The sequence below is a fragment of the Pezoporus flaviventris genome, unplaced genomic scaffold (genome assembly GCF_033815535.1).
Source record: "Pezoporus flaviventris isolate CSIRO_AGI_PZ_B2104156 unplaced genomic scaffold, CSIRO_AGI_Pfla_v1 ptg000071l, whole genome shotgun sequence".
NCBI lineage: Eukaryota > Metazoa > Chordata > Aves > Psittaciformes > Psittacidae > Pezoporus > Pezoporus flaviventris.
In genome coordinates, this window is record NW_026892619.1 from 566,987 (window position 1) to 586,699 (window position 19,713).

Sequence of the window (19,713 nt, forward strand, 5' to 3'; positions counted from 1 at the left end):
GTGCGTGGTTATCAGCGCCGCACAGTGCACATCACAGCGTGCCCATCTCACCGTGCCCATCACACAGTGCACATCACACAGTGCACATCACGCAGTGCACATCACACAGTGCACATCTCACCGTGCCCATCACACAGTGCACATCACACAGTGCACATCACACAGTGCACATCACACCGCGCCCATCACACAGTGCACATCTCACCGTGCCCATCACACTGCGCCCATCACGCAGTGCACATCACACAGTGCACATCTCACCGTGCCCATCTCACCGTGCCCATCACACAGTGCACATCACACAGTGCACATCACAGCGTGCCCATCACACAGTGCACATCTCACCGTGCCCATCACACAGTGCACATCTCACCGTGCCCATCACACAGTGCACATCTCACCGTGCCCATCACACCGCGCCCATCACGCAGTGCACATCACACAGTGCCCATCTCACCGTGCCCATCACACCGTGCCCATCACACAGTGCACATCGCACCGTGCCCATCTCACTGTGCACATCACGCTGTGCATATCTCACTGTGCACATCGCACCGTGCCCATCACACCGTGCCCATCTCACTGTGCCCATCGCATTATGACCATCTCACTGTGCCCATCGCACTGTGCCCGTCACACAGTGCCCATCACACAGTGCCCATCGCACTGTACCCATCGCACAGTGCCCATCACACAGTGATGACTGCACTGTGATAACTGTTATCACTAGTGCGAGGCCCCGCTGTGCTCCTGGTGCTGGGGGCACCTTCCTCCATGGACGCGCTGCTCCTGCCATCCCGAGGGCCCTTTGAGCCGGTTTCCCTCCCGCAGCACGGCAGGACGGAGCTGCCCCCGGGGTCTGAACCTCTGTGCAGTGAGACCCAGTTCTGTGTGAGGCTGCCAGCGCAGAGCCTGCTCTAAACGCATCACACCGGTGCCCCCGGCTCTGCCCCCCTGGCCCTGGGCCACCGCGGATGGGGATGGAGGGACCAATGCTGCACAGGAGATCTCAAGGAGAGTGCTGGTGGTGCTGGTGGTCCCGGCTTGCTGCACTTTTATTCCCTGCTCCTGAGCTTCCTGGGGCAAAGCACCAAACAAGAGGTGCCCGTCCCCATCTCCCTGCAGCACCATGGCCGTGTCCGAGCATCCTCATCCTCCTCACTTACATCCCTGCAGCACTCCCACAGCCTCCCGCACAGCAGAGAAGATCATGCTGTCGAGCTGCAAGGATGCAAAGAGGGGTCAGCACCGCTTCCCCCCACACCAGGACCTCTCCTCCACAGCCCCCCACCATCACCCACCCACCTGGGCACAGAGCTGCCGTGTGGTCCTGGTGGGGTCCATGCTGTGGTCCCGGAGCTGCACGATGTGCTCCGGTGAGAGGAACCGCTGCTCCACACTGATGGTGCTGGTGAGGGTCTGAACCTGCCCGGGGACATTGGCATCAGCAACCAGGGTTCAGCCCTGCCTCAGTTTCCCCAAGGGGCTTTGGCAAAGCTTCCCCCCCACCACTGACACCATTTAGGGGGGGTCAGAGCTGCCTACCTGATGTGGAGCCCCCGCAGGGACCAGCACCGCGTCCCCCAGGCACTGCAGGAGGGTCCAGCAGCTCACCCCGCACTCCTGGCGCAGCCGCGTCCGCAGCGAGAGGTCCAGGTAGGGACCAGGCTGCTCCTCCATGGCCGCCCTTTCCTGCCCTTGATCCTCACGTGCCTGTAGGGGATGTGGGGTGAGAGGAGCCGGGGGCAGCGGGGTTGTGCCCAGGGGAGATGGCACCCACCTTCTGCAAGAACCCCTGGATGCGGCTGGCATCCTCGGCACGGAAGATGTGCCACAAGGCACCGGGGCGGCTGCCAGCATCCTGGAGCCGCTCCTTCAGGGCAGCGTCCACATCCTCAGCTTGCAAGAGCATGGCTGCGGGAAAGGGGGTGCTCAGGGGTAGGACCAGGATGGGGGGACCCCTCCCCAGTGCTCCCTCCTTACCCTGCTGAGCCGCCGGCTGCCCAGCTGCAGCATGCACCAGGATGCTGATGGAGTCGGTCACCTCCACCGTCAGGGTTTTGGTACCAATGGTCCGGTCTTGAGGCATCACACCTGGAATGTGATCACCCATCATTGGCATGGGTGGGGGGGACCCCAATTCTCCCCCAGGCCTCCAGCACTCACCATAGGCTGCACAGACACGCGGGCGCAGGCAGCGCTGGGCCCAGTGTCCCTGCAGGTACGTGCCCAGGTTGAGGTGGCCACTGGACCCGCAGTACTCAGGCAGTGGCAAGCTGGCACTCAGATTGGTGGCCCTGTGACACAGGAATGTTGCTGAATGCCGGGGTAGCGGGTACCAGCACTGGGAGAGGCACCATGCTGCTGCAGCTCTGCCTCCTGCATCCCACACTGGGATGCGTCCTGCTGCTGCAGGGGTTGGTACCCAAGTGGGAAGGGGAAAGGGGCACCCACGCTGGTGAAGCCTCTGTCATCACCTACCGACACGGCTCCATGTCCCCAAAGCCACTTTCCAGCTTCAGCAAGTCCCCACTGCCCTGGTCCAGCTCCGGGGATGCTGCGGGCAGGGAGCACAGCATCACACGGAGATGCAGGAGTCGCGATGCTGGGCACATCGCAGGGAGGGGGGGATGTGCGGGCTGGCTCCCCCCCTCTGGAATAGCGCTTGAGGCCCAAAGACCCATTCACCACTTACCTGCGCTGGCGGTGAAGCCACCCCAGAATTCCTGGCTGCTCACCAGGAGGCGGGTGGCCGGTGCCCGCAGGTTCACCACCTCCAGCATCTGCTCCATCCCGCAGGAGCTGAAGGATTCAGGCCCCCACAGCCGCTCCTCCAGCCACTTCTGCAACCCTGAAACTAGGACAGGCTGCCGGGGCAGCAGGGGGGGCTCAGGAGGGCCAGGATGGGGCTGCGGGGATGCATGGTGCCCCCATACAACCCCAGGGAGCAGGGGGCTCACCTCTCCCTGCCGCCAGTGCTCCTGGAAGAGCTCGTATTTGGCAGCATGGCCGGGGTCCTGCAGCCAGAGCAGCCCACTGGGAGCCAGGATGCAGTGGGAAACGGGGGGACTGGGTGGGCTGGGGGGCTCGGAAGCACTTGGGGGACTCATCTCGCCCCCCGCCTGCTGCTGCTGAATCTTCCTCTCCACCACGCGAGCGATGATGCTGTCCAGGATGCTGGTCAAGTGGTTGTCCTGGGGTGGGGAGCATTTCAAGTGGGTCCCCCCCTCAGCCCATTCTGACCCCCCTCAAGCCCTGTGGAGGGCTGGGGGTTAGCACGGGGTTGGGGCACCAGGACTCACGCTGGGCAAAGCGGGAGAGACGGGGGCAAACGCCATCCGCACCCCGTCCTGCCCCAAGCACAGCTTGACAGCGGTGGAGGCCAGGAGGTCACAGAGGGTGCCGGGGTGCACGGCCCCGCGGGGGGGTCTCTGTCCTGGCGACCGGGTCCCCTCCTCCGTGGTCTCTGGTTATGGGGGTAAAAGGGGTCAAGGCCGCCCACATCCCCTCCAATGCTCATCCCAACCAGAGCCCTGCTGGGATGCAATGGAGCATCCGCAGCCCCCCCGGGGCAGGGCTGTCCCCAGGCAGGGAGGGCACAGCCAGCCCTACCTTCCTTGGTGGGTCGGGAGGTGTCGGTGTGGCCACCACTGTGGGGGGGGGTCGGCACCGTGGCTCCCGGCAGCTCCTGAAATAGCCCGGTCCATGCAGGCATCATCCCCCATCCCCTCCCTGGCACCATGCAGAACCCCCACATGCACCCTATTGTAGGGGTGCATTTGCACCCCCTTTTTCCCCCATACCCACAGCTCCCCCGTACCTGCCTGCTCCCCGGGGGGGGCTCTGCTGGGCTCTGCTCCGCGGCCCCTTCCCCACAGGGGCAATGAGAGTCGATGCCAAACTGGGCTCGGACCCTGTGCAGCAGCTTCCAGAGCCGGGTCAGGACTGGGGACAGGGGCACAGGGTGGTCAGAGCTGGGCAATGGGCTGAGGGGGGTCCTGGGGTGGGGGGCACACTCACCACGTGTGGGGATGAACTGTGTGGGGATGAGGGGTGCGATGGGGTGGGCTTGCCCAGGGATGCACTCAGGCGGCCACGCTGGACCCTCTGCATCAGAAACGGGGTGTTCATCCCCGCCGAGCTGACACCCCCCTTTGCAGCCCCCCTTCTGCGGCCATACCGTGTCCGTCAGCCCCGCGACCGTTGCGGTGGCACTCGGGGCACAGCTGGAAGCCACATCTGGGGCAGCTCCAGTGCGAGTTAAAGAAGCCGCGCTGGCAGGAGTCGCAGAGCTGGGGGGCTCCTGCCCCTCGCCTCCAGGCTCTTACCCCTATGGGAAACACAGCCCTCAGCCCCCCGGCCCCCGGGGTCACCCCAGACCCCGGCGCCCGCTTACCCTCGGGGGCTCCTGCCCACACGTCCCTGTCCCTGCGGACGGCCTCGCAGAAGGGGTCCCCCAGCACCCGCAGCAGGTACTTGGCCAGGCAGAGGCTGCTGCCGGTGCTCCCGATCCCTCGCTCCGGGCTGGCCGCTTCCAGCAGCTCCCCCTCGGCCTCCTCCAGGGTGCAGAAGCCATCGGGGCTCAGCTCCCCATCGGCCCCGAGGGCAAACCTGCGGGAGAGGGACAGGAGGGGAAGGCTTGAAGTGGGGTCATGGAGAGGATGCTCCGGAGTGCGGTGGTGAGACAGGATGCTTATGACTGGGGTGATGGAGAGGATGCTCCACAGGGGGGTGACTGGGGAGGCTGCTCCGTGCACCCCAACACGAGCCCCTCACCCCGGCGGGGCGGTGAGCCCTGGGGCTCACCTGCGGAAGCGCAGCAGCCTGCAGGAGCTCTCGGGCTCCTCCTCCTCCTCCTCTTGCTCCCGGCCGGGGCCCCGCAAGGCGCGGCCGGTGCAGGTGCAGCAGCGCGGGATGCTCCGGGGCAGCGCGGTGCAGGGCTCGCTCTGCAGCCACCACGGCTCCCGCGGGCCTGGGGGGGACACGGCGCATGGGGACACACCGGCGGGGGGGGACGGGGGACACGGGACTGGTGTGTCCCCACGGCACGGCGGGGGCTGGAAACTGGGGCAGAAAGTAGGGCTGGAAAGTAGGGCTGGAGAGCTGCAGAGGTCAGGCTGAGCCGCCAGCACCGCCCCAAGGAGGGCTCCAACCCGGCGGGGGCACTTGCCGCCTCCCCAGGGCAACACATGGGAGATGCTGCGCTGCTCCAAAGGGGCGTTTCTACCTGAATCCCAATCCCAGGGATCACTGCCAGACCCAGCCCTAGCAGGAAAACCCTGGGCACAGCGGGTTTCCCAGCCCTCACGCTGTGTTGTGGACACTGGGAACCAGGATGCAAAACTCCCCCCCATGGATGGGGTGCTGCCACCATGCTCTCCCCAGTCCCACTGCACACCCCTCTGCCTTACCTCCCTCTCCCAGCTCCATCCTCCTCTCCTCCGGATCCCCTCCGCTCTCTGTGCCATCACCCCGGCATGCCGCAGCCACAGGCTCGGTGGCCTTAGTGCCCCTTTTGGCTGCCCCAGAACCATCACCAGCACCGTGGGCTCCATCGGTGGTGCCGTGCGGGCGCTTGGCCGAGCGCTTGCCCTCTGCGGGTGTCTCGGAGGCACCGTCCCCATGGGGCGACTTGGAGTGTGGCAGCGATTGCTCCGAGTGCCGCGTCAGCCACGTCTTCTTCAGCTTGGTGTGGTTGCTGGGGGGAGGCATGGCCAGGGGGGGCTCGAAGGGATCGAGCACGCCACAACCCATCCTCGGGCACCCATCACAGCCCGGCGTGCTGCACAGACAAGCTGGGGGATGCTCTGGCTTGGTGTGGACCGGTGGGTGATGCCCATCCGTGAGTGGAGGTGATGGGTTGAACTCCCCTGCTCCAGGCTGGAGGCTTTGGTACACCAGGTCTTTGGGCTCAGAGGGCCGTCCTGGCCCTGGATCCATGGGAAAATGGGTGGCGTGGGCCCGGGTACCCACCCAGGGGCCACCCCTGTTCCCCACCACACTGGGGTGCAGGAGGAAAAGGGGGTGGCTGGTGCTGGGAGGAGGAGTGCGGGCATGGGGAGCAAGGCCACCCCTCCACAGGGCGCCGGGTACCACTGTGTCCCCATCCCTGTCCCCATCCCTGTCTCCCTCCTGCCCTGCTTGCCCCTTGCCCAGCAGATGCAGCGGTGCCTGGTCCTTGGCCGGAGGGTGGAAGCTGGGTTCTTTCTTCAGGCACAGCTCCTGGAGGGGAGCAGAGGGGTTGTGTCACCCCCGTGAGGGGCCTCATCCCCGATCCATCACCCGCAGCACTGGGAGACGGCGATCGGGAGCATCCCATGGTCCTGCCTCAGTTTCCCCACACCACCCTCCCAAGCTGGGCAGCTGCCTCCCAGCCCCAGTTAACCGAGCCTGTGGGGTGCTGGAGTCACCCCTGCTGTGTGGGATAGGAATGGGGAGCTGCAGAGGCACTGCCGCACCCATGGGCTGGCAGCTCCGCATGCCATCCCTCAGCCCAGGGTTTGCATCACCGCACCCTGGGGGCCTGAGACCCCTCTGCCACGCTGCAGGAGGAGCCGGGGGCTGCACCCTGCTCCAGGGCTGCGGATGCTGGGTGCAGCCCAAGCCCCGGCACTGGTGCCAGCATCGCCTTTCGCAACCCCACCACTCCCAGCCTGGTTCAGACGAGGCTGGAGCTGCCATCACCCGAGAGCCCGCTCCGGAGCCAGCCCTGGGAACCCCGGGATCAGCCAGGCTGGAAAAGTCCAACCGTTCCCAGCACTGCCACGGCCACCACTGCCCCATGGCACTGAGGCCTCGTCTCCATGGGGTGTGAACACGCAGGGACGGTGCCTGCAGCCCTGCCCTGGGCAGCCTGTTCCAATGCCTGAGTACCCTCTGGGGAAGGAATTGTTCCCCAGCTCCATCTAAACCTGCCCTGGTGCAGCTTGAGGCCGTTTCCTCCTGTCCCATCACTACCTGGGAGCAGGGACCGCCACCGGTGCCGCCTTCCGGCTTTCCCTACCTTATTCCCTGAGCTGGAGCAGCCACCGAAGGGCGCCGGAGCCTCTTTGTCCCTGGGAGGGACCCCCAGGTAGAGGGGCTGTCCCCAGGCGGGGGGGTAGGAGCGCAGGCACCATTCCAGGCCAGCGAAGCCCTCGTCGCTCATCGCCCTGCATCCCTCCGTGCCGCCGCCGAGCGGGGGCTCAGCCGGGGCCGCGGGGGGCAGCAGCGAGGACAGGAGGAAGGGGCTGTGCTTGCTCTCGGTGACGAAGGGGCAGTGGTGCAGAGCCGGGGCGACACCGTCCCTGTCCCCCGCAGCGGCCCGGGGCTTGCCGGGGCGCGGGGTCCCCATCCCCGGCAGGGGCAGGGGGTACCGGTGGCTGTAGAGAGCCAGGGGGCCCAGCACGGCCTCTGCCCACCGCGGCCCTGGGTGCTCCTTGCAGGGCTGCCCGTTGCTGGGGGGCAGCAGCGTGGGGAGCTCGGCTCCGTCCTCAGGCTGGCACAGGGCATCCCGCAGGCACGGTGGGGCAGGAGGGCAGGGGCAGCCCAAGCGGCCACATGGTCCCAGGCATCCCTCGGGGCCCCTCCAGGGGCACCCCTTCTCCGTCCCATAGCTCAGCTTGCCGGGCTCCGGGTAGCCCGTGAGTCCCAGCTCAGCAGCGCTGCGGCTTGGGAAGAGCATCCCGCTGCTTTCCATCCCGTCCTGCGCTATGTCCCGGGCTCTCCTCCATAGTGGGGGGGTCTCCCCCATCCTCGTGTCGCTGGCCATGCTGCTCCGCCACTCATGTGGTGCTCCCAGGCTGGATGGACCCTATGGGCAGGGAAAGAGACATGGATAAATGATGCCGTGCACAGCTGCAATATGGGGAAACTGAGGCACAAGGATGGTGGGGTTGGTGTTGGGGGGCTGCTTTCAACCCCAGCAAGCTCCATCCTCTAATGCTGATCCCCACCACAGCAAGGGAATCCCAGTTTCCCATGATCCAGTTGCTGGAGTGAGGGTCCCGACCCCATCCCATCCAGTCCCATTCCGTCCTCCTGTGCCCAGCCTGGCCCCGCGCCTGCTGGCACGCAGCGTGGGGAGGCCTTGCCCCGCGCAGGTATTTGCCTCCGGGCAGGGCTGGGTTGTGCTTCCCAGGAGGGTTTGGAGCAAGGGGGAAGCTCCCAGCGGCCCCTCCTGGTAGAAATGCCTGCGGAGATCCGATGGATTAACACGGCTGCGCCACCCGGGAATCCCACACGCAGACGTGGGACACGGAGCCAGCCCTCGCTGGAGACGCCGGTCGCATCCCTCCCCATTGTCCCAGCGGCTGAAGAAACCACAGGGGACAGGCATGGGAATCACTGGGCTCCAAGCCGAACCCGCAGCCCTGCTGGGGTAGGACAGAGCCACCCCAATGGCCGGGCAGGGACAGGGACAGGAGCGTGCGTCCCCAGAGCCTCCCATCCCCATCACATCCCCTGCCAGGGGACCTCAAGGTCCCCATTCCCATGCTGCGACCCAAGCTCCTGCTCAGGAGCATCTAGAAACACCTGGACAACCCCCCCGCGCCGCGGAGCTCTGCGCCCAGCCGCACTCTCCCATCCCACCCCACATGGGAGGATGCTCCAGCACATCGGATCCCCAACCTGCCCCACCGCGTGCCATGCCCGCTCCATCGGGCTCACCGGGGTGCCGCTGTCCCCTGCCCTTCACCCCCTCTAGAGCACCACAAACAGCTCCATGAGCATCCCCCAGCACAGCGGCTACCTGGAGGGTCCATCAGGGACCCCGAGGACGCGAAGGGACCTCCCCCAGCAGCACGGGCTCCCGGAGAGGCGCAGCCAGGCAGGAGCACCTAAACCCACAGGCTGAAGGGGTCCGGCTCCGGGATCTGGAGGAGGCAGAAGGCCGCCCGCGCTGCCCTGGGGGTGTTCTTCTCCGAGCGCTGGACTTTGTGCTCCATTGGCCTTGGGTTCCCCGTGCTCCTCCCGCTGCCGCCCTGCGAGCTCCGGCTGTGCTGGGATCCCAGGAGAGGGCACGGGCAGAGGCGAACGCGGCCGTCGATGGGCTCAGGCGGCTCTGAGCATGCTGGGGTGCAGCGGCGCGGGGCAGGACGTGGATGTGCCGCAGCCTCCGCAGGCAGTGCCGGCTGCTGGCGCCGGAGCCGGCGCGGTGCCGCTGGTGCCACCCAGCCCCGGGGGCAGCGGTGGCCGTGCCAAGGGGAGGTGTGCGCTGCGCTGGGTGCTCTGGGTCCTGCCCCGGCAATGAAAGCGCCTTTTGTTCAGCAGCGCGGTCGAGCCGCCCCGGTGCCGATGAGAGACACCGGGATGGGAGAGACACTGGGACGGGCCCGGCGCTGCAGCCCTGGGGATGGGGCCGATGGATGGGGGTGGCACGGCCGGCACAGAGCGTGCGGCCATCCCGTGGGGTGGGAGTCCTGGGGGGCTCGTAACCCCTTCGATTTTGCCCAAGTATTAAGGATCTGGCCCCAATCCATGGTGCCATTTTGGCCATGCAGCAGCCCACGGTCACTGCGTTGTAGCTGAGCTCCATCCCTCCACCGCCATCCCTCCTCCGGCTGCCTGGGATGAAGGCAGAGCTCCTCTTCTCCCCTCACAGTTGCAGAGCCCATGACAGTCAGGAAGGGGCAGGGTGAGATGCAAGGGGCTGAGGGCAGAGCACAAAGCTGCTGTGATAACATCCCACTGCTTTCATCCTACTGAGAAGAACTTGGGACACTTACATCCTTCGCCTACAGCCCATAGGGTGAGAACCAGGACCCATCAGCTGGTGGGTGTCACACCCCCCCCCCCCCCCAAAGCACCAGTATCACCCAGCACCAACCCCTTACCCACCAGCACCCACATCCCGCTGCAGCCAGGTGCATGGGACAGCAGCCCAATGGGGCTCCCAAGGTGGGAACCCCCATTCCTGGGCTCCTGGCATGGAACCAGGTTGGTGCTGACGCAGGTTTATGTAACGTGTGTCCCAGGGACACTCTGTGCCGAGCTCCAACGCCTTTACAGCAACCACAGCTCCCCAAGCAGCTGATGAACCACGGGCTTCCTCCTGCGGGCACCGTGCTTAACCCTTGCTGGCCATGGCACAGGGCACTGGGTGCCACCAGCTCCTATTGCACCTCCAGAATGGGGAACCCACAGTGGGATCCCCTCGGGGCCCACTCGACACCAAGGGGAGGGTCTGGGGGGCTGTGGTGCCCGGCTCCTCCTCACTGCACCCACTGGGTGCCAGGGAACAGGGAGGGGACCCAGACAGGGCCCAGGGCGAGGGTGAGCCCGAGCCTACCTGCAATGAGAAGGTGCTGAAAGACAAACCCTTCCCATTCCCTCCCTCCGCTCCATGGGGATCATGGCTCCAGATGGGCTGATGCAGCCAGAAGGGCCTGGAGCAGCCTGGCATGGCCGGATGGGTCAATGGGAGCATAGGAATGACAAGAGAGGGGATAGACACAGCACCCTGATGCTGGGAAACCCCAAGGAGATGCCATGAGCAGCCCTTGGAGTAGGGAAAAGGGGGATGATGTTGGAGGGATGGGAGGGAATTTCCCACCCTGCACCGGGGCAGCATCCCTGGGCCTTGCCCTCCCCATGCCCTCGGCTCGCAGCCATGGCCGGGATGCTCCTCCTGTGCCAGGGAGCCTGAGGCCCTCACAAAGGCTCTCTGGGGACAGTGTAACCCTGAGGGGCAGCCACCGTGCTGGCAGGATCTCCTGGAGCTTGGCCATCATTCCACCCCATTCCCAGCATCAGGCTCCAGCTGGGGTCCCTCTGGTCCCTGCCTATATCCCAGCACGACAGTATCCCAGGTCAATGCAGGGGGTTCCAGGCTGGGACTTTGCCAGCTCCAGGCTTGGTGGCTTGGCACAGCCTGTCCCACAGCTCCAATCTTCCTGGTTTTTGCCTTAAATCGGAGGGACCGGAAACACCCACAAGCCCAGAAGGATGGTGCTGGAGAGCGGAAGCACCCGAATTAGAAACCTTGGCATCCCTGCCCTGCTCGGTGCAGGAGGATGGGGGGGACACACTGCAAGGATGTGCATCCCTCCTGTGTCCATTGGGACCATGGGGGAGGCAGGGCATGGGGGTCCTGGGATGCTCCAGCGCTGGGCAGGGGGATGGATGGTGGTCCCGGCACAACAGGCTCACTGGTACCCAAGCCCATCTCTGTGCTGATGCTGTGGCAGCGAGGAGCCAGCCCTGCCCTGCTGCCCACATCACTTGCCCTGGGCCAGATCCAGGCACCCCCATGAAGGGCTCCGCAGACAAAACAGCCTAAGATCCAGCCTTTTCCCTCAGGAAAATGGCCTCAACGCGTGTTCACACCCCCCCCCCCCCCCCCCCGCTCACCCAGAGCCCCTCCAGTTCCCTGCGCATCACAGAGCCCTTCCTCCTCCTCCTCCTCCCAGCCCCGCACAGCCCAGCACGCACCTACCTGCCTGCCCTGGGCCGCAGGTGAAGGGGACAAGGGCGCCGGTGGAGGAAGGCAGCGCCATCCCCGGGTCCCCCCGCACCAGGCGGTGCCTGCGGGAGCAGCTCCTGACGCGCACCCGGAGCTTGAAACGACCCCGAAAACGCACTAAAAGCATCAAAACCCCCACGTGAAGGCTGCCGAGCGCGGAGCTGCGGCGGAGCCGAGGGCACGGCAGGACACGCGCTCCCACACGAGCAGCTTGCTGGGAATTAGGGCTACAACCCAACTGCTCTGGCAGCCTGCGCTCCCCTCCAGCCCCGGCCACCGGGGCCGGGCTCCGGCGCTGCTCCCGGCCTTAATCTCCCGGTTTTCCCGAGGGGAGGTGAGTAAGCATGGCTAATCCCGCTTGTTCCGCTGCTGGGGAAAGGCAAGCTGCTTCTTCCAGGCTGGGGGCTGCGCCCCGGCACCCCAAAGCCTTCCTAAAGCCATGCAGAAGGGAGGGCAGCAGCGGCCACTCCTTCCCTGAGCAGCACTTGAACCCTGGGGATGGGATGGGGAAGGGAGATGGAGGCAGCGAAGCAGCTTGTCCCTATCAGAAGGGAGTGGGGGACCCACCTTTGCTGGTGTCCCCCATTGCCAGGCAGGGGGATGCTTGGAGGGATGCTCACAGGGATGCTCGCAGGGATGCAGGACGCGGCGACTGAGGATGCTGCTGCTCCCTCCTTCCCATGCCGGGGGAGGACAGGCAGGACAAGCTGTCCCAGGAAGCCGCCCGTCCTGTGCCACCCCCTCGGGACTCCAGTTTCCCCAGCTCAGTGCCAGCAGCCCAGCTCCAAATACCTTGATGTAATTAAAAGCTCGCCTGCGGGGCCAAGGGCTTAGGATGGCAGCCAGGGACACGGCAGCACCTCTGCTGCCCGCTCAGCCAGGGCCTGGCAGCACCTACCTGGGGTGCTCAGGGTCTCCTGCCCTCAACCTGGGCACCTCTTCTGCCCATGCCATGCTCCTGGGGTGCCCCAGCATTGCCCTGCCATGGCGATGGGCACTGGGGCCGCGCGGGTTGGAGAGCCGGGAATGATGAGCACTGAATCCCCCTAAAGCAGGGAGCGCCTCAGTTTCCCTGTGCGGTCACAGGAGCGGGTCTCCAGCGCACCCTCCCTAAGGACCAAGCCTCTGGTGTCCCAGGGATGCGGCTCCAGCGCGGGGACACGGAGCTGGAACCATCCTCGGTGCCAGCGCGGGCTGTGCACGGGGCTGGCTGGGGACAGCCGGGTCCCGGGGGGGCACAGCGGCTGCGGGGGGGCAGGAGGTGGGGATGCAGCATTCCTCCATCCGCGCCCTCCCACACTCCATCACCTCAGACGCCCTTTCCCAGGCACCGCGCTTCCCCCCCCGCCGCGGCGGGAGCTGCCATTCCCGGGGGCAGGCGTGCGATGGGGCGGGCAGCGGGGAGCTCTCACCTACGTGGTGGGGCTGTGAGGGGGGGATCCCAGCCCTGCCCGCCCGAGCCCCCCGCCCGGCCGCGCCGGGGAAGAGGCTGCCGTTAAACGGGAGCCGTGGCTGCGCTGTTGATACCGGCTGCTAAAAATACAAGCGCGGCGCTGCGGGAGCCATCCATGTGTGCTCGGCCTCACATGGCTCAGCCCGCGGGAGCCGGCTCAGGGCGCGGGCACGGCCGCGGGGGAGCCTGGCGAGGAGCACGGCAAAGGGGAGGACGCTGCTCCCACAGGGACCCCGCGAGCAGGTGGCTGGGAGGGGATGGGGCAGCCCCAGGGTGGCACCGGCAGCATCCGGCATCGTCCGAGTGCCCCAGGTTGGCTGCAATGGGGTGAAATGAGGTGGGAAAGGGGGAGGGAGGGAGGGAGGAGAGGTTCGGGGGAGGGTGCTGAGCCTGGGGGCTCAGCTGGTACCCAGCCCGGTGTGGAGGATGTGGAAGGATCAGGTTGTGGATAATTACACTGTCTGCTGTGTCATTCTCTTCTGCTTGCGCGGGGAGAACGGGCTTCATCTGGGTAAGGGTCTTCCTGGCCTGTGCAGGTGGGTTTGTGTTACAATGCAGGCAGTTTACACACCTTAAAAAGTTCTGTTGCCGAGTTGGCCTGCTAGACACATCTAGCCAGGTTGCCACATAACATCTATACAATAGACTCTGGGTGCTCTGGTTATGGTCTAGAGAGCAAGGACTAAGGCTAACATGATCCAGAGAACAGGGACTTCAAGCAGTGCAGCACAGCAACCCATCCATCATCGGTTAATAAATGCTAACATGATGCTAATATAAAGGCCAGCTTCTCAACCCAGGTGTTCCCATAGGTAACTGCACCACAAACACAGAGGAAGATTCAGTGAAACTGAGGACATTCTGCAACAAGGATCGTGATTCCCTGGAGCATCAGACATGTCCCTGTCATCGCTTGGTCCCCTGCCAGCTCTCAGGGATGGGGAATGATGGAATCAGACTGGTTTGGGATGAAGGGACCTTAAAGCTCCAACCCCTGCAGGGGCAGGGACACCTTCCACTGGAGCAGGGTGCTCCAAACAACCCCCTTGACCTTAACCCCTCTGCTGCTCCCCTGGCAGGAATAGAGGGGCTCTGGGCTGCTTATGGGGCCTGGCCCCAGCACCCCCCATGTGCCTCAGGGGTCACTTCCCCCCACTCCCCCCTGCCCTGGGTGAGCTGGGGGGACCCCAGAGCTGGCACCGGGCTCAGGGCAGCCCCTTCCCTGCTGGGCCGGCTCCGGCACAGGGCGACTGTGGCTCTGCTGAACACAGCCTGGCACAGCCAGGACCAGCGCTGGCACCGGGGATGTCCCAGCCCCGGCTGCTGTCCCCTCCCTGGGGAATGCACAGGACAGTGCCAGGACACAGGAGCAGCCACCAGCGCTGCTGGGTCCCTGCCCCGCTCCAGCCCAGCCGCCACTGATGCTCGTGCCTCAGTTTCCACAAGCTGGGAACGCTGCCAGCCAGCCCTGGGGCTGTGGAACCCCAACCCGGGGGTACCCCACTCTGCAGCACCACAGCCAGGCTTTGCCGGCAGCCCCAGCAGCCTCCCCGTGCTGTATCCTTGGAGGAACCGCGCTCTCCCTAAGCAGCTTTGGTGGGATTAGAGGCAGCCCCTTCACGCTGTCCCCTCCCAGCCTTTCCCTTCCTGCTGCTTTAAGTAATCGTCTCCCAGCAGTTGGACTGGGCTAATCCAGCCACCTCCACCTAATCTGCTCCAGCACCCCTTGCCCAGCCCCAGGGAGATGCTCTCCCCTGCCCTGGGAAGACCCCCGAAAGCAGAAGGCAGCCAAGGGCTAAATATAAAACGCTGGGCTGAGGGGGTGAGGGCAGGAGGGGCTGGGAAGCGAAGGGACTGATGGCAGAGAGCAGCGCTGTCACCTTGGGCCACCCCACAGAGGCTTCGTGCCATGGCCTGCACCCGGGAAGGGGATAAGTCCGTAAGGCAGGAGTGAAGGGAGGTGAGAGCCCCTGGCTGGGCCCAGGCAGCCCCGGCAGGGTGCCCACGGCCGGGGCTATGAGGACATCCAGGGCCGGCAGCCAGGATGGGGACGTCCGTCTGCAGCCCTGGCCGGGTGCCGGGACCCGCGGGCCCGAGCGCTGCTGCCACGGCGCGGGGGATGCAGCTACTGCAAGGAGGCGGCGATGCTCATCCCATCACCCGCATCCCACCACCCTCCCCCTGCTCTGCCCGCTACCACCGCAGGGGCCAGCGTTGGGGTCAAGTGTGAAACAGCGTTTATTTTCCATGTACAAAACTCCCTGTCTGGGAGGTGGGAACGTTAAAAGCTGCGTGGTGCTCGGCGGGGCTCGGTCAAGCACCGGAGCCCCGGTTTCAAGTATGGGGGTGTCAGCCTGTAACTGGTGGGGATACCCCAGCCAAGGGCTGTGGCTTTGGCTTCAGAGGACAAAAGGAACAAGGCACATCCCTTTGCTGGCTCCCACCGAAGGAATGTGGGGTGTAAGGCATCACGGCAGCAATGGGGATCCCAGCAGAGCCCATGGAGTTCATAGGATGGGAGGAAAGTGGGGGCTGGATCCCATGGGAGAGGCGCCAGCACCCGTCCATAGGATGGAGTCTGGGAACGGGGACGGTGGGAGCAGCAACCGGAGGCACAGAGGTCAGAGAAGGGATTTACAGTGTAAGGCAGGGGGAGCCCCTTCCCAAGGGCTGGAATTGCACAAACCACAGCTCCCTCCTGACGCTGCAGCAGCAAAGTCATGGTAAGACTCCAGGCGGAGGTTTCCATCAGTCATCCTGATCCGACAGGGCCGGTTTCTTCCTGATCCTGCTGCGCAAGAGCCGGGAAGAGCCCTGGATCACAGAACCACAATCAGCTGGGCTGGACAAGACCTTCAGGATCATCGAGTCCAACCCATTACTAAGCCATGGCACCAAGGGCCTCATCCAGGAGGGACGGGTCAGGTCCTGCTCGCACCAGCCCCTCATGCCCTCCCTATGGTACCTCTTTGCCTGGTGCCTTCTTCTTGGCCACACGCAGGCTCTGGCTGCGAGACAAGGGTCTGGGGTCCAGCTGGGAGGACGCGACCTCCAAATCTGACCAGATCTCCTCCTCCTCCGTCTCACTCTCGTACTGCCGGGGGCCGGGGGTCACACTGTAGGCTGGGGACAAGGGGGGGGGGGGGGGGGGGCACACGATAGCTCCCAGCACAGCCCCGCAATGGGCTCTGCTTGAGCCCCCAGCACGATGATGCCCGCTCCTGGCTCACCCAGCAGCTGCCGGCGGCCCTGGGGCTCCTCCAGGTACAGTGGGTCCTGGCAGTGCACGGGGGTGTCCTCGGACCCCGAGCGCAGGTCCTGCATGCTGAAGCTGCGGAGCCGCCCGGCCAGCGCGCCCTGGCTCTGGAGGGAAGGGGGAGGATGGATGTGAGCCCCACAGGGCAAGGCCCAAAGCACTGGGGCACCATCAGCCCAGAGTCTGCACACAGAGCCTGCTCCTGACACCCACAGCACCGAGGCCTTGCTGCAGTGGCCATGGGATCATGGGATCAGCTGGGCTGGAAAAGAGCTTTCAGCTCATCCAGTTCAACCCTCACCCCAGCCCTGCCAAGGCCACCTCTAACCCATGGCACTGAGGCCTGATCTCCACGGAGTGTGATCCCTTGTAGGAACAGCGACTGCAGCCCTGCCCTGGGCAGCCTGTTCCAATGCCTGAGCACCCTCTGGGGCAGGAATTGATCCTCAGCTCCATCTAAACCTTCCCTGCGGCAGCTTGAGGCCGTTTCCCTCTTGTCCCATCCCTTGTTCCCTGGGAGCAGGGCCCAGCCCCTCCTGGCTCCATCCTCCTGTCAGGCAGTTGTAGGCAGCCATCAGGTCCCCCCTGAGCCTTCTCTTCTCCATCTGAACCCCCCAGGTCCCTCAGCCCTTCCCCATCACCCTTGTGCTCCAGGCCCTGCACCAGCTCTGTTCCCTTCTCAATGTCTCTCTTGCAGTGAGGAGCCCAGAGCTGAGCACAGGATCCGAGGTGTGGCCGTGGGCCCACAGGGTCCTGCCCCATCCCGGTACCTTGGCTGCCGCCTGCACCGCGGCCGTGGCTGCCAGGTTGAGGCCCCTCTTGCCGAAGCGCACCACGGTCTCATAGCTGCGCTCCCGGGCGCGCAGGATGTACCCATCGATGTCCTGCAGACGGCACGGAGCTGAGGAGGGGGCACAGCACCACATCGGGGGTCCTGAGTGCCAGGCAGCCCCTCACTCACCTTCTCCTTGCGGGACAGGGTGGGGTGCACGAACTTGCGGTAGAGCAGGCTGGCCCCCCGCGTGTACGGGGACAGCAGCCAGATGACAAAAGCCATCTTCACCTCGTAGTAGAAGGGAAACCTGCCAGAGACAGGGGGAACATGAGAGTGAGGAGATGCTGCTCCCTCGTAGGGGGAATGGTGCCTCCCCCCATAGACAGAGCAGCGTGTGCCCCTCACAGCACGCAGGAGGAGGGGGGAGTCCCCTTCCTTGCCCCCCCCCCCAGGCCAGAGGGACCCCAAGGCTGCTCCCCACAGCGCAGCTCACCAGGAGATGAGCAGGTCGGTGAAGGTCTCTGTGGCCATGAAGAGCGCAAAGACGATCCAGTACATCATCCAGCGGACCTGCGGGAGCAGAGCCCCGTCACCCCGGGGCTGCGGCACTGGCCGGGGGGAGCTGCCCAGGCTCCCTACTCACGTATTCCCGGATGTTTTTGGTCTTCACGGCCTTGTAGGAAGCGTAGGCAGGGTAGAGCATCCCGAAGAGCAGCCTGGAACAGAGCGGGGGCTGAGCAGAGCCTGCCCCAGCACCGCAGCGTGCCCCGGAGCTGCACAAGGGACGGCACCGGCACGGGGGCAGCCCCCATCCGCAGGCACCCGGCACAGCTCCATCAATCCCGCTCCTCCCCAGCCTGGAGCGCTGCAGGACCCGGCTCTGCCTTCCTGAGCCTCGCCCCACGGACCCGGTGAACACGGCCCGGGGCACGGCCGGCCCGCACTCACTCGATCAGCCGGCTGAGCGCCCACGACACCATGGCTGCTGCTGCGGCTGCTGCTGCTGCGGCTGCTGCTGCTGCTGCGGCGGCGGCGGCGGCGGCGGCGGCGGCGGCGGCGGCGGCGGCGGCGGCGGCGGCGGCGACCGGGACCGGGACCGGGACCGGGACCGGGACCGGGACCGGGACCGGGACCGGGACCGGGACCGGGACCGGGACCGGGACCGGGACCGGGACCGAGACCGGGACCGAGCTCCGCCGCACCGGGACCACCGGAGACGCTTGAACGGGGCGGCCGCTGCCTCTGAGCATGCGCCGCAACGGTACCCGCCGCTCTTAAAGGGGCAACGGCGGCTCTTCAAAGGGGCACGGCGCACGAGTGTAGAGTCGGTCTCGACCCTATATACTAATCTGCTATTAGTAATAGCATTAATAGTAGTAGTAGTAACATTAGTAGTAGCAATAGTAGTAGTAGTAGTACCATTGGTAGTATGAGTACTAGTATTAACATTATAATAGGGACGGGCAGCCGCAATGTCATTTTTAAACACATATAACCCCAAAGAAAAGCGTGGAAATCTCCTGGGGACGCGGGGTTTGTGTTGCTGAACGAGGATGCAGCGTAGGGAACAAGCCCTTCCCTGTGAGGGCGGTGAGGCGCTGCCGCAGGGTGCCCAGAGAGGCAGAACTGGACGAGCTTTCAGCTCCCCTCCCACCCCAAGCAGTGCGTGCCTGCGCACAGAGCACCCGGCCCTGGTTCGGGCTGGGGGAGCGCCGCTGGGTCCTGCCAAGGCAACCGAGGGCAAGGTGCTGAGGGTGTCAGCACCGCCCTGACGCGTTGGTTCAGCGGGACCTGAGCTCAGCCCCTGCGCAGTCCCCACCTGTTGGTGACCCCGGGAGTCGCGGGAGACAAGCCTCATGCTATCATGGTCAGCAAGTCTCGTTTATTTAGCGTGATACACTCATTTTTATAGCCCGCGGTGTTAGGTACATTGTCTGCCAGGATACAGCAAAATCATTGGCTAATCGGTATTGACGCAGGGGTCTCTAAGTAACTGTAACCACTTCTTGTTTCAACTTGTTTTGACATATCCCAGCTTGCTCAAACATTATCATTGCGCTTATCTCAACAAGATGTACATCCTGTTTCTTGAGCAACTCAAAATAAGCATCAACCACAAGATAATTGCGGCCTTGAGGCGCAGCCCTGAGGCCTATCTTTCCACCAGCTGCACAGTATCATGACCTCTGTTACTTAGCCATTCTGCTGTTAAGCTCTCTACACTTCCCCCGTTTTCTTTAGTAGCAAGCATAGCCATGTTATGATTAAAAGCATTCGATATCATTTTTTGCAAACACTGCATAATACATGGTAAAAGCAAAATCGCAAGCAAAATTATGGCCAACACCACAACAATTTTTTCTATCAAACTGATTAACCAGGGAGATAGTCCAAGGGACGCTAACCAGTTTGTGAAAGGATCATTTGTCTCTTGTAATTTTCGCATATTGTCTTTTAACAGTGCCAATTGTTTATGAATGGAATTAGAGTGATCAGAAAGATTCATACAACACATTCCATCAAACTCTTCACATCCATGTCCCTGTTCCAACAACAAAAGGTTCTGCAGTGTTGCATGTCTTACAGAGTCAACATTAAAACAAATCAGGAATTGCCTTCGATGTCACCTGCTTTATAACACTACCATTGTATTAAAATTTTTCTAGCTTTTGCCTTAGCATTTTCTAGCGGCTACTGCAAATTTCCATATTCTGACATCTCTTTTACAAGTGACAAATCTATACAATACAAGGTGCAGTTTCTTATTAGCAACTAGCTAGTAAATA

General features: G+C 64.1%; 2 protein-coding genes across 7 annotated transcripts; both read right to left on the reverse strand.

Annotated features, from left to right (window-relative positions):
• Positions 1-1,022: 1,022 nt before the first annotated feature.
• On the reverse strand, positions 1,023-12,557 carry HR (HR lysine demethylase and nuclear receptor corepressor). Of its 6 annotated transcripts, none has more exons than XM_061472596.1 (19): positions 12,342-12,557; positions 12,011-12,235; positions 7,004-7,792; positions 5,412-6,222; positions 4,807-4,972; positions 4,181-4,611; positions 4,021-4,107; positions 3,821-3,945; positions 3,613-3,688; positions 3,303-3,466; positions 2,961-3,194; positions 2,696-2,867; positions 2,482-2,557; positions 2,167-2,297; positions 1,984-2,094; positions 1,781-1,914; positions 1,546-1,713; positions 1,306-1,425; positions 1,023-1,221 (listed from the first exon to the last, which is right to left on the reverse strand). In XM_061472596.1, exons 3-19 carry the CDS (start codon positions 7,748-7,750, stop codon positions 1,159-1,161), a joined length of 3,816 nt encoding a protein of 1,271 aa, XP_061328580.1. In that variant the 5' UTR covers positions 7,751-7,792; positions 12,011-12,235; positions 12,342-12,557; the 3' UTR covers positions 1,023-1,158. The 6 variants fall into 6 exon arrangements, with proteins under 6 accessions (XP_061328580.1, XP_061328585.1, XP_061328584.1 ...); XM_061472601.1 differs by lacking the exon at positions 12,342-12,557 and having other exon boundaries at positions 4,181-4,330; positions 4,397-4,611; positions 12,011-12,323; XM_061472600.1 differs by lacking the exon at positions 12,011-12,235.
• A 2,559-nt stretch (positions 12,558-15,116) lies between these two features.
• Positions 15,117-17,945, reverse strand: REEP4 (receptor accessory protein 4). Its single transcript, XM_061472605.1, has 8 exons — positions 17,876-17,945; positions 17,571-17,643; positions 17,421-17,497; positions 17,114-17,234; positions 16,923-17,036; positions 16,127-16,259; positions 15,862-16,019; positions 15,117-15,710 (listed from the first exon to the last, which is right to left on the reverse strand). Exons 1-8 carry the CDS (start codon positions 17,905-17,907, stop codon positions 15,645-15,647), a joined length of 774 nt encoding a protein of 257 aa, XP_061328589.1. The 5' UTR covers positions 17,908-17,945; the 3' UTR covers positions 15,117-15,644.
• Positions 17,946-19,713: the final 1,768 nt, after the last annotated feature.